The 22,618-nt window shown below is 43.6% G+C and overlaps 1 protein-coding gene across 2 annotated transcripts in view; it reads left to right on the top strand.

The window, feature by feature from the left end:
- Positions 1–7,000, top strand: part of zfyve9a (zinc finger, FYVE domain containing 9a) — a 74,828-nt gene extending 67,828 nt beyond the window's left edge. For both annotated transcript variants that reach the window (XM_080727237.1, XM_080727236.1), the window contains exons 18-19: positions 965–1,141; positions 4,628–7,000. In XM_080727237.1, coding sequence (XP_080583363.1) covers positions 965–1,141; positions 4,628–4,789 — 339 coding nt within the window. In that variant the 3' untranslated portion in view covers positions 4,790–7,000. The remainder of the gene's footprint in view (positions 1–964; positions 1,142–4,627) is intronic.
- Positions 7,001–22,618: the final 15,618 nt, after the last annotated feature.

Below are 22,618 nucleotides of genomic sequence, written 5' to 3'. Positions count from 1 at the left end.
ACGTTCTGATTCTGAGGTCTTGTTTAAAAGGTTCTGTGATTGCATTGTGCTCAGTGGGGCAGGAATTCCACAGAGGCACGAGAAGGAAAGGCACGGCCGCTGTTTGCCCCTCAGTTTGGCCCTCAAATCATTACAGTACATCGTCTCGTATGTCGGGCAGCAACGATATGACCTTAGGGCACGGTGGCCATGATGCCCCGCCCCCACACCGCCGTAGCTGATTGTACCATTTCCTCCTCTACCCCCGTCTTGTCAATACGTGTTTAAATGCCGGTGTCTTTTTGAGATTCTGAATTATTTTAAAATGTGACACGTTGTGAGGTTGTAGATCAGCTATTTCGGCTATTTTCATTTTTTTTTTAAAGCTATATTTCACTAATAAGGGTACGGTGTGTACGGGCATTGATAAGTGTGTGAACCCCCTGTTTTAATCCACTGTGTGTGTGTGTGTGTGTGTGTGTGTGTGTGTGTGTGTGTGTGTGTGTGTGTGTGTGTGTGTGTGTGTGTGTGTGTGTGTGTGTGTGTGTGTGTGTGTGTGTGTGTGTGTGTGTGTGTGTGTGTGGAAAAAGTATTGTCTAATAAAGAAAATCAACAAAACATCATATTGTTGAGAGTGGCATGAATGTTGAGACATACAACTTCTCTCTTTGACCTCACCAACTGGTGTTTTTAAAATTGTATTTCCACAAAAGACAAAAGACAGAAAACTAAGGAGATTTTCTCTATAATTTTAGTTTATTTTAGTTAGTTTTGTAAAGACACAATACCGTTTCAGTTAGTTTTCTTTTTTTTTAAAAAGCTTAGTTTTTATTTTTATTTCAGTTAACTAAAATGTTTTCCCATTCTAGTTTTCTTTTTTTAGTTAGTTTTCGTTTACTATAATAACCTTGGTGTGTGTGTGTGCGTGCGTGCGTGCGTGCGTGCGTGCGTGCGTGCGTGCGTGCGTGCGTGCGTGTGCTCTCAGGTGTTCTTCCTGCAGAGTGAAGACCAGCCCAACGGTCTGAGTGACCCGGCCGACCACAGCAGGCTGACGGAGAACGTGGCGCGGGCGTTCTGCGTGGCACTGTGCCCTCACCTCAAGCTGCTGAAGGAGGACGGCATGGCCAAGCTGGGCCTGCGAGTCACGCTGGACTCTGACCAGGTTAGAGTTCTGACTGACTGCTGCTACGTTTTCTTTGGAAAGGTCCAAGAGTCTGCAGAACGCTCCAACATTACCTCGCCCTTCTGGCCGAAAAAAGCTCTTATCTCCATACTTTATGCTTTAACCCTATCAGTGCCAGCTTTCACCACTAGAGGGCGCCCAGTGGCCAAAGAATTCATCATAAAGATACACTGTTACATGCACAAGCCCTGCGCAGCCATGATGCACCAGAACACTTTCCTCTGTTCATTTACAGGAACAGGATGAAGTTAGCTTGAAGTTAGCTATTGGCTACCAAGCATTTTAGAAGACCTATTTTCGGCGATTTAGCCATGATTAAACCTTGCACACCTCATGGATATGCTTGGAACAGAGAAAATGAGCTCTAAAGATCCTGGATTGCATTGGAGTGGATGGTAAATATCGGCGGCGCGACGCTCTCGCGGGCCGTGTAAACAGAATATAGTGGGGTTCAAAAAAAAAAGTAACTTCAAAAATTATTATTATTTTTTTTTTTACAAAAAAAAAAAAAAATGTATATCCCGAACTAGTTCGGGATAGGCACTCAGGACGTTAATACGGCCCAAATTATCCCGAACTAGTTCGGGATAGGCACTGTATGAGTTAACTATTGAGAAATAGCAGATTACAAGCTCACAGCGCGGCACCGAGTGCCGCGCTGCGAGCTTGTAGATCTGCTATTTTTGAAAAAAGTCGTGAAAATGCGTGCACATCTTTTGACTATATGTATTTTTAAAGCGAACGTTTGTAAGATAAATATTTGCTTCTGGGGGGTCCCTGATACAATATTTTGAGATGGGGGTCCGTGGCCAAATACATATCATTTTGGGGGTCGTTCACATGAAAAGGTTTGAGAACCACTGACATAGTAGTCTCTCAAGAATAGACTAACTGAGCTCCAGCTAAGTGAAAAGGACCTTTTCTTTGACGATTGCTGACATAGAAACATAGGTTTTTCAAATAAACCTTAGAAGGATTCAAAAGACACTTAATGAATCGGGACAAAATTCTAATTTTCACGATTTCTTTAAAATAGCAGATCTACAAGCTCGCAGCGCGGCACTCGGTGCCGCGCTGTGAGCTTGTATATCTGCTATTTTTCAGTAGTTACAGCATAAAATAATAATACACAATAGTGTGCACCCGTTCTGAATGGGTTAACTTTATTTTTTTTCGTAAATTAGTGCTCTACTTGATCATACTATACAGCGTCACACAAAAGCATCAAAAGTTGCAGATCTGCACGCTTGAGACGCGGCGTGAAAGAATCCCAATGCTGAAAAGGCATGAATGATGTCACAGTGCAGTAAAGCTTTCAATAGCAATTAATAACTGTATCATCAGCACACAATTAGTATGATTGAGCTTCATGAGTCATGTCAGTGCTTAATTGAAAAAGACCACGTGTCATGCGTTCGATCCAGGGCACCGCTAACACAGCGTTTGAGTCGTCGTAAGTATGGGGAGCTGATGGTACACTAGGTGTGGTGCACCACCTCAGCATTCCATCTCTCAGGGGTTTAGCGCATTGTAACAGGGATAGACTACCGCATTCTTGGCTAATACCGACAACAATCTCCGACCGACTTACTTACATAATAGACAAGACAATAAATGACTTTACTTTGTCTTTTAGTTGACAGTAAAACATGTACTGCAAGGTCCCCGATTCTCTCTCTCCCTCGTGGCCTTCCAAGTGCACGGAGGTGAGACGATGTAAATGTCACCTTCGCAGTAGGTGGCTGCACGCAGCGGGCGAACCTGCTGCCTCCATTGTTTTTGATGTTCACACAATGGCAGCTTTACCAGCTCAGCAGAGGCAAGGGGTGAGAGAGAGAGTGAGAGAGCAGCTGCCAAGAGTATGGAATGGGTCGTTAAAGTTAAAATCAGTTAAATCAGTTCAATAGTATTTGGTCAGTGAAATAACATAGCATTGCACCTCATTGTGACTCATATTGTCACACCCAGGCCAATCTCGCTAGCCATCGTCAAGGAAAAGGTTGATCCTTTTCATTGACTCAACTGGAGCTCAGTTCGGCTGTTCTTGAGAGACTACACCCAGGCTATCAGACACAGTATGGTTCAAAGATGTAAATACCGGGGTGCCCGCTGGCCTGCTGGTCCATACCACATAGGCATTGCCACATAGGCATGGATGCCTGACGGTGTCGCCGGTTCGATTCCCGATCCGGACGACCTTTGCCGCATTTTCACTCCCCATCTCTCCCCCCATTTCCTGTCAGTCTACTGTCCTATCAATAAAGGCATACAATCCCAAAAGAAAAATAATACCTTGATGTATGTGCACTGCACAGTGCACTGAACAGCAGTTCAGTGCACTGTACTTTTTTTACTGTGCTCAATTTTTTTTTTTTTTTACTTTACTGGAGTATTTCCAGTTTTCAGTACTTTTACTTCTACAAGCTCACTGCGTTGCGATGCGACACATTGTGTGCTTGTAGATCTGCTATGTACAAAAGATTTTTATACATTTGAAAACGTGTGAAATGGGACATTCTGCATAATAAGCACTTTCTACTTTTGGTACTTTAAGTACATTTTGATATCAATTCTTTTTTACTTTTACCCAAGTACATTTTGCTTACTGAACTTTCACTTGTTACAGAGTATTTCTACATTGCAGTATTGACACTTTTACTTAAGTGAAGGAACTTTTATTACTTTCTCCACCACTGCAGAACAGTCAGCAGTGCGAGCTTTCGCCCACGGCCAGTGAGTGAGTGAGTGAGTGAGTGAGTGAGTGAGTGCTACTCAAAGTGTTCCCAAACAACAAAGTGTGTGTTCCTATGTGATTAAAGCTACAGTGCTGACTCAGAGAGCTTCATGGACACCCCTGCTGCCTGTCAGAGTTTCCTAGACACGCTGCCCAGTGCGTCACCGCTGCCTGCGAGCTTCCCCCTCATCCCAGGGCGGGCGTTCACAAGACGTGACACAGTGACTGGTGGTGACACGCCAGGGTGACAGTGTGTCATTGAGCACACCGATACTGTGTACAATGTCAAAGCAGCCGCAGACTGCTTCACAGAATAATCTCTGAATCCCAGTAGTCGCTAGACTGCCTTTAGATTCAGTGATGATGACATATTCACAGGGTTTCTCTACTACAGTACCTGCCCCAAACCTGAAGGCTAGATGCTGTGTGTGTGTGTGTGTGTGTGTGTGTGTGTGTGTGTGTGTGTGTGTGTGTGTGTGTGTGTGTGTGTGTGTGTGTGTGTGTGTGTGTGTGTGTGTGTGTGTGTGTGTGTGTGTGTGTGTGTGTGTGTTCTCTCCAACAGCAGAGATATACAGTATATAACAGGGTCTCATAGGCAAACATAGACATTAAATCTTCTCTTCCCGGGGTCTCTGACACCAAACATTTTCAGATGGGGGTTTGCGGCCAATTACACATCAAATTTAGGGGTCCTTGACCGTTCTAATCCCTCTGTGCTGTGTCCTGTACAGGTGGGCTACCTGGCGGGCAGTAACGGCCAGCCGCTGCTCCCCCAGTACCTGAGCGACCTGGACAGCACTCTGATCCCCGTCATCCACGGAGGGGCCTACCAGCTCAGCGAGGGTCCCGTCGTCATGGAGCTGGTCTTCTACATCCTGGAGATCATCTCCTAGGGAAGGTGCCGGGGGACAGAAAGAGACTCAACGTTTCCTAAAAGAGGTCATTAAAAAGGGTTCCTCCTCTGCTCTCTTAGCTCTTTCCCGGGGCAACACCCTGGTTCTACAGCTCCTCCACCTCCCTCCACCCACTGGGCGTCTCGGAGTGCCTGAGGAAGACTGTGCTGGTAGGTGCCAGGCAGGAGGGGTAGCGTCGTTCATCCGGTTCTCCTATGCACCCATCATCTCCCATCTGAAGAGGCACACCTGGGGATTTCAGGAAGTTCTGAGAGAAAGGGGTCGTCTTGTCTACCGTTATAACTCTTTTTGCAATACACTGTAAAATCCGGAGTGTTTATGGAACCACTTTAACCCTGGCGTCCCTATGTTGGGCATGAAAGGTTTTCGCTAAATTGCTAAAATATCAGCCCTACAAGCTCACAAACGCAACACAATGCCATGTGTTGTTGTGAGCTTGTAGATTGTCAATTTTTTTGCCGTGCAACGCCATCATATGGCAAAATATGAAATGTGGTTAACCCTTCAAAGGGTTTATTGTGCAGCCTGGGGTGTGCACACTCCACACGTCTGCCACTCACAGGCAGGTGAACAACACATTTTAAACAAGAGTTGTAGAAATAGCGATTTGTTTCCCTTCGGGCGCAAAACTGCTACTCCTCAATATCCTCTCAATCAGTCCAGTTCCACCATGGTAGCCACAGCTCCCCAGGGAAGCAGAAGCACTTCATCTGGGCTAAAGATCCGCAAAAGGCGTCCTTGTAGCACAGACACACCGAGACCACCAGGGTGACGCATCCCTGCCATGTTTGGACTCATCTTCATCACCACCACCACAACAAGCGCCCAGTCTAAGATAAGAGATCATCAACACAAGGAGAGAGAAAGTGCCTCCATGTGGCCATTCCAGTTCAATTGCACCCACTGGTGCAACAGTGCCTGCAGCAGCAACTCCCCCTGGAGGACGCAAGCAGAAGTATAAGTAAAGACACAAAATGTACTTATTGGGCTTCAGATGCGTGCGCCTCTTTTAGCTTTATCCGTTTTGATCACCCCAGATGCTTTTATCATTTAACGACAAAGTATGGAGTATGGTATGGTTTGATTGTGTTTGTACATAATAATAATACTATTTTCTGGGCAGAACAATGTCTCTGTCACACAAACAAGTTTGGGTCTCTGTAATGCACTTGCAGAAAGCACTCTGACCCTGTTGTACAGAAGGGGACAGTGTTAAATGAAAAGGACGGTGACAGACTATAACAAATATGTCGACCCTTTCGACTGGCATTCTGTGAAAGTCAGCGGAACCTGATTACTTCATGTCCAAGCAGCCCTTAGTCTTAGGCCCTAATATATGCTCTGTCAACGTAGCTTGCACGCTCCGAATAGCTGACCTAACAAGCTCACGACGCGTTGCATCTCTGCTGCTCTTGCCACGCGACAGAGCATAGATTAGGCCTTAGACAGGAAGTCTGCTCACAAAACAAATTAAGAAAAAAAACAAAACAAGGTTTCAATGCTTTATCAGTAACTCTTTGAATCACAAACGAGGGAAATGGACAGAGGACAATAAAATCCTTTCCACCACCACCACTAACAACACCCCTCTGCCCCCCTTTCCCCAGCTTCCTAATAAACCGCACTGAACTATTAGCATCAACACACCCGGAAAGTGGAAACTGCAACGAACGAGGGAAAGCATGGTTATGGTGATCAGTGTGTGCCGAACGTCATCCCAGTGATAAGCTCCTCTCATGTATCATTATCTCAACATCAGCAAAGCTCTGTTTTTCTTCGTCTGTGGTTGGATTGTGAAAACAAAACAAAAAAAGATACTCTTGATGTAAAGTTTAAAGGAAAAAACAAACAAAAACACGAAAAGAACAATAAAGAAATGCTGAAATAAAAATGCAGAAGCAGTGCACTGGATTCAAAGCCATTTTTACAGGAGAGACAAGACTCTGACTGAGGGAGTGGACAGCAATTCTGGTTACAACAGCCTGCAAAAATATATATTTTCTTAAATTCAAGAATTCCTGACAATATCAATTAGATCGACTATTTTCCCATATATACCGCGTGTGTGTGTGTGTGTGTGTGTGTGTGTGTGTGTGTGTGTGTGTGTGTGTGTGTGTGTGTGTGTGTGTGTGTGTGTGTGTGTGTGTGTGTGTGTGTGTGTGTGTGTGTGTGTGTGTGTGTGTGTGTGTGTGTGGGGGTGTGTGTATATATATATGTATATATATATATACTGTATATATATACTGTGTGTGTATATATATATATATATACTGTATATATATATATATATATGCTGTATATATATATGATTTCTCAACAGAAGAGCCAAAATACAACCACCCCAATTGTATAGGTTATGTTGTATTAACCATACAGATTGGCAAAATTAAACTATATTAATAAAAAAAAGTTACTTGTTAACGTGAGTCAGGATGAAGAACTATAAATTGGCCTCAACTGAAGGACATGCTTGGTATCTAATGCTCTGTGCTGTGGTGAATAGATATGGATTGTCCTCTCCCTCAGTGTTATGGACCTGATGAACTAAAGAAAGAATGTATTTCTCTTGCTGTCAAAATCTGTAAAATGTATTTTTTGACCTATAATGGTTAGATTCACATTGGGACGAAAGCAACCAAACCATGTAATGAAATTGTATAATAATCATAATCATCCCTTCATATTGTAAAGATGTTACATCTCTCCAACGTATTCATTGACTACGAAACCAGAAGAAGCTAAATAATGAAATGATACAATATGTAAATGCAGATAAAAAAAAAGTCGAGCATTTTATTTCTATGCCATGACATGACATGTTATAACAACTGGGTAATCTCCCCACTTGCATTAATCAGCATCATTCAAGACAATCACAGGAATATCTGCAGAAGAGCCAACATACTGACAAAGTTACTCAAGTGGAACTTTATAATTCACACGTCACTGCGTTTGACTTCATTTACATGATGGATCTGAAATACTTGAGGACCTTTGAGGTAAATGTTACTGAAACTGATTACTGGATTCCTATACTCCCCCCCCCCCCCCCCTATTTCTATTTCTGGACTGAATTTGAAGAGAGCGGTTCCTTGGTGATTTACGCAGACACAACGGTCTCAACATGACTCGTTCTGAAATAGATATGAGCTTGTTTTATGCAATTTCAGACCCTGTTATTTAATTTCACATATTTACAGTGTAATATATGTACAGTATGTGTTGTGGAGCGATGTATGAAATTTATGACTCATATCTTTCAATATCCTGCCACAACACACATCTTATTATAAATATGAAACAACAGAGGGTCTGCAGTTGCATAAAACAAGCTCATATCTATTTCAGAACTGAGTTTATTTCCTTCGCTCATTTTGCAGTTTCCGAGATCTGCAAACCTTTCCGTGGAATGAAATATACATATTAAATATACAGTGTGTGTTTGTCGGGTGGAAATCTCTTATGTCCAAAACTGTTATCTTTTCAGGATTCAAAAATGGCAAAAGTAGCAGATCGGCAATTAAGCGTTTTGGGGATCTGCTACTTTTCATACTATTGTGTGACACTAGTATGATCAAGTAGGGCGAAAAAAGAAAATGTTAAAATATGAAGAATGGAGATGAGCTGTTTCTAATTCTACCCGACAGCAACCATATTTACATGACTCTCTCGCTCTCTCTCTCTCCCATCCTCCCATCCTCCCGTTCTTTTCCAGATGTGTAGGAACCCTTGAATAAAAGTATTAAACATGTAACCAGAGGTGATGATGGGTCAGAGCTTCTGGGTTGACTACTGTGATCCTGTTCCCTGAGTTGAGCTTATTATTCTATCCTCATCACTGTGTTCTCTCTCTCTCCGCTGTGTGACGATTAGACATGCCTGTCTGGGAGAGAGAAGCTTCCTTTATACAAACTAACACCATGAAGACAAAGAGAAACTAAATGGGTTTATTTTCCTGAGTCTGTTTTCTGTTACGTTCTTCTTTGGCGTTATTTGAGGTGTGCAATATATCCTTTATTCAAGAGGTGCAATTGTTTTGATGGTAGCAATTATTATTTCTCATTTTCAGTTCAAAGATGTTACTATTCAAACTATGATGATGGCATGCATGCATACAGAGACATTCATTTGCTGTGGTAAAAGCAAGCAAACAAACTGCTTTTTGGCAGTAATTATTTTCTCTTGTCTGTGAAAATCTAAACGTAAAAAAGAAATCAATTTATACAATCCAGGCTGTTACTGACTTTGTTGAAATGCTTTTCGTTATTTTCTTTTTTTTTTCAACATTGAATGAATCAAAAAGAAACCAGATGTATGACAAGCCAAAAACCCTGTACACCCCCCTCGTTACACTACAAATGTCAATTAAAGTGGTCTTTATCAAAATCCTGTAGTATATGTATATTAAAACTTATAGAAAATTTAAATGAATGCTCAGTTGTTGTTTTTGCCAGCTGTTAAAGGTGAACATCCTCTGATTGACTGGCGTTTTTATGTACTCCTTGTCTGACATCATTCAAGTGGTGGATCATTAACACAGAAAGAAAGAACATCGCACGCGATCATGCGAGAGTGCGAACAAGCCGACTCTGGACTGACTCATGTTATCTTAAACCACAGTTAATACTTTTTTGTTCATGCGTGAGAATGATAATGGGATGAAAATGATGCAGCGGGTTGAGTGTTGTGGGTAGGTGAGTCAATATATGAAAAATCGCACCCGTGCGAAGTGAGCGGTGCAAACTAATTCCTGCGCAAATCAGTGTTGATAGGCATGCATGGCAATATTCTTTTTGTTGTGTATGATGTCAGTCTAGAGGTCTGCTCAGACTATATAAGTCTTTATTGTCATTTTTCATCAGTTAGTTGACCAAGCTACGGATTGTAGCTTGTAAGAGTGTCATAGTGTAATGATAAGTGACCTTATTTACCTCCAGAGAGGCCTCCAGAGAGGCGAGAAGAGGCCAGAAGATGAATATTTTAGTTTTTCTGTTCATTTGTATTTTAAACTTGTATTACCTGCCTATCATTTATAACCTGTAAGATTTTCCACAGTCTGTCTAAAAGTGTGGTTATTTTATCGCTTATAAGTGATATTCATCTAATATAATTTTGAAATTCAAGGTTAGCACCGCTCAATAATTTTTTATGAGGTATTTTACGCGGCCTAAACGCGTTATGACGTATTTTACGTGGCCTAAACGCGTTATGATGTATTTTACGCGGCCTAAACGCGTTCTAAATCAGGGTGAACCAATCGAGTGCCTCTGTGACTATGACATCATGGACAGATCAACAGAATCGAAGTGTTTCATTGGTCTAGCGAACTCATGTCATCATCATTTGTGACATCATAGTTTTGGTAAAAAAGCGGTCTATAGGAGCGGTTAGCACCGCTCAAAAAACATATCTCTTAACCCCCAAAAAATGTATGCAAAATTGACACAAAATCAAAAGCTAGTCACCAAGTGCATAATTGTTATGATCTTTTATATATTTAATCAGTTTATAGGCATTTTAAGCTCCTGGCAGCCATCGTGGATGCCAGTCACGCCATCTTGAAAATGAAGCGTTTCTGGAAGGTGTATTTTCCTAGATTTTTAGTATGTTCTTAAGCATCCAGAGGTACCAGAATCAGTTGAAAAATAATTTGCTAAATCTTTTCCATTCAAGATCTAGCCATTTTAAGCTCCCCGCTTAAACCATATTTTGACTCACCTAAAGTAACATAGACCTCTGGAGAATGCGAGTAACTAATACAATGGCCAATCACAATTGAGTAATCTTTGTGCTTCAGTGATGACATAATGCAAGTATTTATATAGTTGCTGGACAGCCCCAGTGTTTGTCATTGTAAAGAATACTTCCAGCTTGTTACAATCCATTCTTTATTGGAGATCTCCACAACAGTGCAGTATTCTGAACTGTAAACTAGAGATGGAAAAACGTTTCAGACGGTTTTCTTCCTCTCAGAGTCGGGAGACGCTGTCATTTCAGCCAGCAGTGATGACAAAGACCGTATTCGTCGCTAAAGCGGAGAGCCGGGTCTTGTCCAGTGAACAGAGATCGGACGATGGGCCCCGTCGGGGATGTGACTTCCGTCAGAACAAGAGTTCTGGCCATGAAAGCTGGAGCAATCAAAGGTCAGAGACCTGTCAGATTGAAGAGCCACCATTGTCTCATTCACAACAAGTGAGACCAAAGGCAGTGTCTTTCCACATAACGGACGACCAGATCAGGTCTAAGGAACAGAGATTGGACTTCTGGCACCAAAAGAGGTCCAAATGTAAAGACTGGCATGAAAAGAGGTCCAATCGGAGAATGGAGTTCTTACGGAACAAGTGGGCCACCGAAAGAAAATGGAGAACATCACTGAAGACCATTGAAGAGCCACCATCCTCTCAGTCACAGGACAATGGACCCAAAAAGAGGTCCAGTCGACACAAAAGGAGATCCAATTGGAGAAAGGGGCATGAAAATTCATCCAATCGGAAATTGGATAGAGATCTTTCCCGGTCGTTTGCGTCCTTATTGTTGCACTAACGAGTCCTACCGGTTGTGTGCGGAAGGCAACCAACCTGCATGTGTATTGATGGATATGGGAGTGGACTTTTTTTTACGGCGTAGCAGTACACACAAGGGGAACTGCACTTTTAAAACTGCTTGATATCCCTGAACCTGACACAAAGACTTGTTGCATTTGAGTATATCCCCATCACCACACTGGCGCCTGGCCAATAGAGCCAATGGGAGCACACGCTCCCGACTTAATATTTTGAGGGTGAAAATATGTACAGTATATTTGCCTGTGATTGTCTCTTTTTGTGCTCCCCACCCAAACACTAAATCAGGTCCCTGTGCATCAGCCTACTGCATGTCCTCCCAGACTTTACCCAAATATGGCGATGACAAGATAATAGATTTCACCGGCTCCACCTTTGTCTTTCTGCATTGTTCTGCCCTGGTTCAGCCTTATTTTGTTTATATTGAATTTGCTAAAACATCATTTTTGACAGGAAAAAAAAAAACATGATATGCCCAGTAGTCACTGTACTGCACCTGAGATGTTCCTTTTTACTGAGACCAAGTTTAAAATAAGAATTGAATACACAGAATATCAATACAAAGCAACTGAAAAACATGTTATTTCAATGGTAGTGGATGGAGAGTTGCGAAGAGGGGCAAAACCACGGGCAGGACTTGACAAAGGGTCAATTACTGACTGCATGGAAGCCACACCATTATTACTTGCGCCAGCAAGTTCGTGCGCAAGTACTGCGTTCGGTGTATCTGTCGTGTATCTGTTTGTGTTTACGCCTGTAGCCAATCAGGTACCAGCATTCCTGGTGATGTCACCATCAACGATGACCTGATATAAATAACAAGGCACACTCTGCTGGTGCACAAGTAGGCCATACATGGCCACAAGTGCACAAGGAGCAAGTTGGCACCTCGACAGAGTGCAGTCTAGTTAGATCCTGTCCTGTTTTTGAGCGGTGGTAAACCGCTCCATAGAGTGGCTGTGTGTGTGTCTGTAGCCATTTCTCCTCATGTTTTGCCATAGCAATGTGTGTGTGTGTGTGTCTGTAGCCTGTACATCCTAGACGTATATCCTAGTCTGAAGACGTTATGCAAGCACGACCACCGCTCACTTCACATTGGGTGTGATTTTTTTAAAGGTGCATAAAGCGCTTAAAGTTTGTTGTATGCCTAGGCCCTAGAGTCACATTAGAGTCACATTGTCACATCCGGGACGCGAAGCGTGGCCTTCTTCTTCTTTCGTGTATCATCGTCCTTGATGATTGGTTGGCGACATTTCATTTCATGTTACCATGAGATGGCTGTCGTCTTCTCCCCCTTGCTGACGTCGGCCTAGGCAGGTTTTGAACCACTCAACTTTCCTCATGAAGGGCATATGCACTAACCACTATACCAACGTCGCTTCCCGACGCGTGGCCTACATCTGGCCTACATCTCGGCACAAAGCGCTCAACGCTTGTTGTACATCCAGGGGAACATTCGCACCGCTCACTTTACAATAGGTATGATTTTTATGGCATACTTCCGTAGCTCTATAGGTGAGCTGTCAACAATGGGTCTCCGTTTGTGTTTGTCCGGGGCAAGTCGCAAGCCCAAAACCGATCAGCACTCACACACGCTTCCAGTACTGTAGGTCAAGGAAGTACCTATTATATTTTTTATCTATCTATAAATTAGGGAAAAATCTGCGTCCGTGTGTCCGCGCTGACGTCATCCAATGGGAAAACCCTTGAGAAAACACACAGTGACGTCATCCAATGGGAAAACCCTTGAAATAACACAGAGTGATGTCATCAATCGGGTGATGACGTGGGCCAACAAGGGACCAGTATTCTTGGTGACGTCACCATCAATAAGTGCAAACTGATATAAATGTAGAGTATCATAATATTGAGGCATACAGTATACAAGGGCCATGAGAGCGGCCGTCTATGCCCGTAGCATAGCATATGCCAGATGGATACAAACGGGCATATGTCCGATAAGCTTGAGGATTGGTGGCTTCACATGACACTTTGACCAGACTAAAAGTGGGCCAATTTCCATGATTGGTCAGGTTACTATAAAAAGGGCGACGCTTCGCCTAACGTCTAGTGCAGTGCCTGTTGTCAGCGGGTAATACGACATCAATACCCATTTGTACTTAGTTCAGTCCATTGTTCATAGTATTCCGTATACACAATCATTTGTTATCAGTGATGTCATCAGTGATGTCATTGATTCTGAGTGTAGTTGAGTTCAATGGGGGAGTTGTGCTAGTGAGGAGTCCAGTGATGTCATCAGTGATGTCACTACTCCTGACTGGTGTAGTTAGTGTAGTTGAGTTCAATCAAGTAGTAACGGCTGCAGCCTGCGGGAAGGCGTCTGCGAGACCTGGGTCTGCAAACAGGTCTGCAGACCCAGGTCAACCTCTCTACTGCTCCCAGTGGCAGCCTTAGCTCCAGGCGGAGCCGCTCGATTGTCCACGACATTGCAAGCGGCGCGAAGGCCAGCGGACCTTGGTCCTGCTCTTCGCGCCCGAGCGCCGCAGGCGCGAGTGCCCGCGAAGAGCGGGCCAGGGCCGCGCGGCCGGCGGAGCGCCGCGCGAGTTACGAAGCCGTGGTGAATGCAATCGTTATATTTATGCCCAGGCCGTAAGGCCTGGGCAAGCCCACGATAAAACGCCCTGTCCAAGTGACTACAATGTCTGCACAGTCACCGAATCACTAGGGGGCAGTAAAGTCAAGTAGTATGCATCTGCAGACTTCCCGCAGGCTGCAGCCATTAGCTTCTCAGTTCAATAGGGGCTTTTAAGCCGTGACATAATTTTGTAGGCAGAGGAGAATCTGCCCCCAGAGCATTTTCTGTCCCTCGCTATTTTCGACAGATCCGAGACAAAAATAACGACTAAAGTATAATTCTAACACTTTCCTTCCAACAACAAAGAGAAGAAAAATGTGTAAATAGTAAAAATAGTAAAAAGATTCACGGAAACTGGGGGCAGAAATTCTCCTCTGCCTACAAAATGATGTCATACTTAACAGCCCCATAGTGAGGAGTCCAGTGATGTCATCAGTGATGTCACTACTCCTGACTGGTGTAGTTAGTGTTGTTGAGTTCAATGGGGGAGTTGTGCTAGTGAGGAGTCCAGACAGTGATATCACTGATTCTGACTGGTTAGTGATCTGATATCATGGTCTAAGCGACCATGATATCATTTACTGCACCCGCAAAATACATAAGTCCAAAGCTGACGGCCACAAAACAGTTGAAGCTAGAAACCTCAAAACCTACTCTAGCGAAGCCTTTAACCACAAACTGGAGAAATCTGACTGGTCCCCAGTACTAGCTAGCACTCAGGTCGATGAAGCCTGGCTAGGCTTTAAATCCATTTTCAACACTACCCTAGACGAAGTGGCTCCTTTGCGTAGGGTCAGGGTTAAAGCCCGCTCACAGCCATGGTGGAATTCGGAAATCTGTGAATCAATGAAACTCAGAGACAAAAAATACTCTGAGAAACGCAAATATAATCACAAACTCAAAAAAGGCCCCAATAAACACCTTAAAGCCAAATTAGAAATAGTCAGTTTAGAGGCTAATAAACTGAGAAATCGGACAACCTCCTTAATCCTTTCTGCCAAAAAAAACTACTTGGATGAGAAAGTTGAGGAAAACATCCACAAACCACGAGACCTATGGAAGCTATTTAAAACCCAGCTAGGCTGTGGTGCTAAACTCAGATCCATAGCCAGCAACATATCCATCCAAACTCCCATAACCCTCCTCACGGATAGTCTTGATGTAGCCAAAAATCTCAACATCTACTTCACCTCCATGGCCAAAAATCTGGTCAATAAACTGCCCGCTCCATCTGGGCTGTTTGGTGTTAGGCACATCTTGAAATTCTACAGGAACCTTGGGGTATGCAAAGACAACTTTAAACTTACCACGGTGTCAACTGATGAAGTGTTTAAAAAACTGCGCACCCTACCTCAATTCAAGGCCGCTGGCCATGATAAAATTGCCCCCAAATTTCTCATAGACTCAGCTGCCACCATTGCCCCAATCATTACCCATATTATTAATCTATCTATCAAGCAGGGTTATGTCCCCCAGGACTTCAAATTAGCCAAGGTAACCCCCCTGCACAAAAAAGGCAGTAAACTTGACCCTGGCAACTACAGGCCAATCTCAATCCTTAGTTCCATCTCTAAGGTAATGGAAAAAATTGTCTATGAACAGGTGGCTAGATATCTTGAAGAGAATAAACTGATCTACGAGTTCCAGTCTGGCTTCAGAGAGTCCCATTCCACAGATACATGCCTCATCTATTTGAATGATTACATCAAACGTGAAATTCACGATGGCAAATATTGTGGCATGGTCATGCTGGACCTCCAGAAGGCATTTGACACCGTCGATCATTCTATTCTGATCGAAAAACTCAAAGCTATTGGTCTTGATAGCACAGCAGTGAGATGGATGCACTCTTACTTGGTGGGGAGGGAACAGATGGTGGAAGTCAACGGAACCCTGTCCCCCCCCCTCCCAGTAAACTGTGGAGTACCTCAAGGGAGTATACTAGGACCACTGTTGTTCTTAATATACGTAAACGACATGTCATCTGCTTGTGACTGCAATCTGTTTCTGTTCGCGGATGACTCGGCTCTCCTAGTCTCAGGCAGAGACATTTTGCAGGTTGAAAAGGCCCTTAACTGTGAACTTAACAAGATCTGCACCTGGCTCAATGACAACAGACTCTCAATTCACCTAGGCAAAACTGAATGTATCCTCTTTGGATCTAGTCAGAAACTTAGCCTAGTTGAGAACTTCACAATTAAAGTAGGTGACACTGTGATAGAAAGAAAAAACCACATCTGCTACCTGGGTTGCATCCTGGAGGCTAACCTATCCAGTGAAAAAATGACCACCAAGGTAATCAATAAAGTCAATCAACGAATTCGCTTCTTGCAAAGAGTTGCCCCACTGATCAATATTAAATCCCGAAAGACACTAGGAGGTGCTCTTATTGGGCCCCTCATTGATTACGGAGTCCTTGTCTGGTATCGCGACGCCCCAGCTGCCTTAAAGCTAAAGCTCCAAACAGCCCAAAACAAACTAATTAGGGTTGTGCTTGGTCTCCCTCCTCTGACCCACCTTACCGAGCATCACCACGAAAGCGTGGGGTGGCTCAAAGTAGCTGACAGAGTACAGCATCTTGCAATGGGCCTGGTGTACAAGATACACTACACCTCCAAGATTCCCATGTACCTGACAAACTACTTCTTAAAGGTCAAGGATGTTCACGATCATAACACCAGAGGCAGCTCCACTAATCATCATCAGCGTAGATTTAACACTAAACAAGGCGCTAACTCGTTCTCCTGCTATACCATCAACATGTGGAACGCCCTTCCACAAGCCCTAAAGGAGAGCAAATCCCTAGCCTCCTTCAAAATTGGTATGAAAAGTCACCTTCAGACAGCAGCTACCCGTGACTTGTAAATAGACTAAGCCCCCATGCTCCCCCCCCCTTTTTCTTTGTATTCTGCCTTTTGTATTTGATGTTATGCTTTTGAAACTGATATTATCCTAGATAAAGTACTATGTTCTATCCGTCTGTCTTTCAATGTTATATGAGATACTTAAAGTGTGGTTCCTGTGGAAATAAGCCTCGGCTTTCTAGGATCTCCTTTTAGTTGACCTTGTACCAGTGATTTGTACTGTCATGAAACTGTACTTTTTTCTATTGCAAACTTCTAATAAATTCTTCAATCAATCAATCAATCTCACTGATTCTCACTAGTGTAGTTGAGTTCAGTGGGGGAGTGGTGCAAGCTTGGTCGAGCTTCACATGATGTTCTGGCTATCCAGGCAATAAATAGGCAACCACACTTGCAATTTCCAATTGCATCTTTCTAGTTGACCTTGTACCAGTGAACTGTACCGTCATGAAACTGTACCTTTCCCTATGCAAACCTCTAATACAATCAATCAATCAATCAATCAATCAATCAATCAAAGTCAGAGGTAAATCAACTTGGACGCTGTTGTGCTTGCTTTCACACACACACACACACACACACACACACACACACACACACACACACACACACACACACACACACACACACACAGTGTGTGTTTCTTAAAGTGGGGCCAGGGGTCCTCGAGGGAGTTCCAGGAGGTCCCCAGCTAAATGATACCAAATGGACCCTTAAGGGTCTGTAACTGCAGGGTTCCTTGACATGAACGTTTGAGAACCACTGGTGTATAGAGACACACTCATTCTTAGCCAAATCGCCTTTCATCGCCATTTTGAGGACGCCAAACCGTGCCAGATCGCCAAACGTCGCCTTGGGGATCATTTTCTGATTATTTTGGTATTTTTTTGACATTTTTTGAGCCATAAATGACCATTCTAGCTTCATATAAGCTTCAGCAATGATATTCCGATGGAAGTGACGTCATCGCCGGAAACCGGAAATCGAGCGTGTCAAACATGTAAACAAGCATATATTTTTACATTGGAAGCCATTACAGCAACTCGGCTCTATCTCACGTTCAAAACGTCGGATCTTGATCCGGTTTGAAGGCTCTGTGCGTCAATTGGGCATCTAAGGCACATAGTCGTTAATTTTTTAAGAGAATACGGCGCGCGGATGGCGTGCACGGGTCCCGGGCCGTTCCATGCTAACGCTAATGCTAAGTGAATGGACTGGTTGCTAATTTGAGGCCTTCTAGCAATCGCCAGAGACCTTAATCGCTGGCGACATCTAGTGTACACTATATAGACTACAGCCTACCAAAATGTCATGCATATAAGGGAGATCTACTGTGACTCTGAAAAATTAATAATATTCCTGGCAGTATAGGCGCAAAAGCATATTGTAAATGGCTGTGTATACAATGAACCAAAATGTCAGACATAAGTTAATTGTATTGATTTTTAAAGGCCTGACCTAAACATACAAATGTTTATTTTAAAAAGGGTGATATTTGTCTTATATTACCAGAGAAAAGATGAGAAACAATCTAATATACAGTAAACGCAGCTTTTGATAATATTATGTATATTTTTATTTTGTCGCTGGTTCGGAAAATACAATCAGAACAAAACAGTAAAGATTCGGCTGCTACTATGGTAGCCCCTAAATTCCGGATCAAAGGACCATGAAAAGTAAAGAGGACTGGTTGTCCAAGAGTAGGACCCGCCACAGTGGTGTCTGTTAGAATTTAACTGATATTCAGGCCGCAAGGTGGCCTGGACATCTAGAGCTATATTTTAGTCCATGCCTTACCCCTAGACTTCTTTGCCTTTTTTTACTATTTTGAAAAACATTTAAAAATACTTCAAATAGCCGATCCATCGACAGGTTGTGAGCTTGTAGATCAGCTATTTGAAAAGTGTTTTTCAAAATAGTAAAGAAAGGCAAAGCAGTTTAGGGATAAGGGGTAGGCCTAAGGCATGGACAAAAATAGGGCCCCTAGTATACGGTATAGGCTATAATGTGCTTATTATTTCGGACACTTTCGGATTGCTCATTGTAGTTTCTGTAATGGTATTTTTGAAGCGTCCGTTTAATTACCATATATGGTGATGTCAGTCCAGAATGAACAGGGTTTTTCAAAAACACAAAGTATGTTACCTTATGTCCATATATGGTCACTCCAGGCCAGAATTAACAGGTTTTTCCTGTCCCACAGAATGTCCGTTTAATTACCATATATGGTGATCTCAGTCCAGAATTAACAGGGTTTTTCAAAAACACAAAGTATGTTACCTTATGTCCATATATGGTCACTCCAGGCCAGAATGAACAGGTTTTCCCTGTCCCGTACGTGTAAAATATCAGTCCAGAATGAATAGGCTTTTTCAAAAAGCAAAATGTGTGGTGTCCCTCCCGGTTAGATGAATGGATACTTTGAGGATTGGTCAAGCTTCACATGATAATTTGGCCTTCAGGGTTTATGCAGTATCTATTGCAGATTATCAAAACTGAAAAATACATTCAGAATAGAGGTTTTATCTGCTTCACTTCGAACCGAGGTTTGATTTTTCTTTCTTCTTTTCATGGAGTGGCATTGTTAACCTGTAGGGCCAATGTGCTGGTTTTCGTCTGACTCCTCACCTGAGACCAATCTGGTTAGGTTAAACCTGCCAGGAGGAGGAGCCGGAGGCTCCCCCAGCATTGTTCTCAGGGTCTTAGAAGCACGCAAGCCTCTCCACCACGACAAGGTCACAGCACAGGGAGAGGAAAAACATTTGTTTTAAGATTGTTAAATCTCATTATTCCTACTTTACAAAATTGTGAATTTTTACTCTTTATTAAAGGGGGTTTAAGTGATATTTTATGGCCTGGCTCTTTAAGAGCAAGCCATCTATAAGAAGGTCCTTGAGTTCCTCCTTGTATATTTGTATATAATTGACTGACATCCATATCACGCCGTCTACAGTAATATGCCAGAAATAATAAATGATTAAAGCTGGGTGCAATTCAGCCACGGTGCCACATTAGTACTACACTGAATAATGCCAAGGGCATTTATGCATTTGATGTCGACACACACAGATAGTTCAAGGCCATCCAGAGGCGAGGTGAGTAACTTTCACTGAAATGAGTGGGTGAGAAGGTTCTGTGCCCTCTCCAGATATTACAGTATACAGCACAGGGCTCACCAAAGTCATGAGGCCGTACAGGATCATTGACGGACGACAAACAGACAGACAAGCCAAGAAGAGGTGCAGGGCAGCGATTAACACATGAGACTGTGTGTGCAAGGTCATTGACGGTCAAACCAACTACCATGACGGGGGGAAATGGAGCAAGAAAGTCCATTGTTAGATTCTGTCTTATTATTATGGGTGGTTGCTTATTGTGTTGCTGTTTGCGGTCATGGCTGCCAGTTCCCACCTGATGTCGTGTGGGAGTCCCGAATGGTCCAGACCTAACTGAATAACTGCTAGCTTGCATAAGGTTTTCAGATTGGGGCACAAGTCTAAGATGTACAGGTCATCAGGTTTGTCTGATCCTCCAAGGAGGATGACACTATCTCCCACCATGCAACAGCACACCCTATACCTCTGTGAACATGGGACTTCTCCCTTGGGCTTAACCTCTTCCCAGGAGAAGGTTTCTGGATTGAATTTCCAAAGATCATTGAAGTTCTGGTCCCAGTTGTGGCCACCAAATATGTACAGCTCTTCGTTGTATGCAAAAGCTGAATTACCCACTCGTCCTTTTGGTTGAAGCTGTGCAGGTGTGCTCAGCCAGTTGTTGGTCTCTGTGTCAAATACTCTGACGTTGTTGTTGTGGTCCTCGGTCCGTCCCCTGTTGCAGTTTTTGTAGCCCCCAAATACAAACATCTTTGTTCCGATGATGGTGGCAGTGTGACATTCTGAAGCAGTTGCTGGAGTGCCCCAGGTGTTAATTAAAGACCAGACCATAGTTGTGGTGTCCAACTTGTGGATGTCATTCATGCGTCCAGTCCGCTGGGCATATCCTCCAAACATATACATGACATTCCCCGAGGCACAGGCTGTGTGGTAGCACCTCGCTTCTGGAACAGTCCCAGAAATCCTGGGCTTGAACCATCTGTGTGTGTCGACATCAAATGAATAAAGCACATTAGAGTACTCACTTCTGTAAGTAACACCGCCCCACATATATATGACATCTCCTATAAGTACAGCTGTGTTGCGCCAGGTCATGGCGTCCTCAGGGGGCCCTTCACTTCCAATTGTCACTGGGGACAATTTCAACCAGCGCAAAGATACCGTGTTGAAAACATACACATCAATCTGAACATTGTACCTGTTACCATCCCCTCCAAAGGAGTACACCTTGTGTCCCACCGCCACAGCAGAATGAAGGCCTCTGTTTGGTCCCCCTTTCAGATGCACTGTCCAGTGAAACATCGTATGCAGTGAGTTCTGAATGGCTTTAACGAACCTTGCTCCGAAAGGAACCGAGTTCCTTAATGAACCTTGCTCCGTAAAGAACGTGTGTGCGTGTTTCCCAGCTGGTCTGAGCACAACGGTGGGGGCGTGAGTTGGTGTGAGATGTAAGGGAGCTCTTGTTTTCGGGGGAGACGATGGAGGCGCGCCGTCTCAAGCGGACTTTGCAGCACTCAACACGGCGACTCGCTCGCTTTAGCTCGCTCGGCGGTGTCTCGCGTGGCTCAAGTCCGCTTGAGCCAACTCGCCGCCGTCCGAGTTATGTACCGATAGGGACAGAACCATAAATCTGGTTCAGCTCAGACCCGTTGGCAAACAAAAGGTCACGTAAAGAACAGAGTTCCTTAACAAACTTTGCTTCTTGCTCCATAAGAAACAGGTTTCTTAACGAACGTTGCTCCGTAAGGAACCAAGTTCCTAAAAGAAACTTGTTCCGTAAAGAACCGATTTCCTTAACGAAACCTTGCTCCGTAAGAAACCAAGTTCCTTAATGAACTTTGCTTTGTGAGGAACCGAGTTCCTTAACGAACGTTTCTCCGCAAAGAACAAAATTCTTTAACGAAACGTGCTCTGTAAAGTACTGAATTCCTATTAACACCTTGTTCTGTTCAGTTTTTCCCACATGCTACCCTACTATATCGGTATCGCGCTGCACAAATGTCACTCGATGCTTGGCCCGTTGGCCAATCACGGAATCCGCTCTCTGTTGATCTCCCTAATATGGCAAATCTATCACCATATAGCAACCCCATCCCTGACAGGCTTTGGACCTCCCCCGTGCCACACAGTCTGTTCAGATGCTCAATGTTTGCCATAATAACTAGACTACACTCTGTTTCTCGTGGCCATTGGCTGCACCTCATTGGCTAACTCATTGGCTAAAGGCCCTCATTGGCTAAGGGCCCTACCTTTGTACTGTTCGAGGAGAACTTGACTGATAGATGGTTAAGGGCCCTCATTGGCTAAGGGCCCTGCCTTTGTACGGTCGAGGAGAACTTGACTGATAGATGGTTAAGGACCCTCATTGGCTAAGGGCCCTGCCTTTGTACGGTCGAGGAGAACTTGACTGATAAATAAATAAATAATGAAGATAACATACGTGTGCTTGCTTTCAGCGAGCCCACAATATTTTTTCTCATTGCTCAATGACAATTGTTCTTGTGTGTTTCATGCCTGCCCTGAAGGGCAACAGAATATTGTTTTGATTGATTGAAGACTTTATTAGAAGTTTGCATAGAAAAAGGTAGTTTCGTGACGGTATACAGTTCACTGGTACAAGGTCAACCAAAAGGAGATCCTAGTAAGCGTCTCTGCTTATTTGCATAGGAAAC

This window comes from Nannobrachium achirus (genome assembly GCF_963921795.1).
Source record: "Nannobrachium achirus genome assembly, chromosome: 5".
NCBI classification, from domain to species: Eukaryota; Metazoa; Chordata; class Actinopteri; order Myctophiformes; family Myctophidae; genus Nannobrachium; species Nannobrachium achirus.
This window is presented reverse-complemented; position numbering and strand designations above follow the sequence as displayed.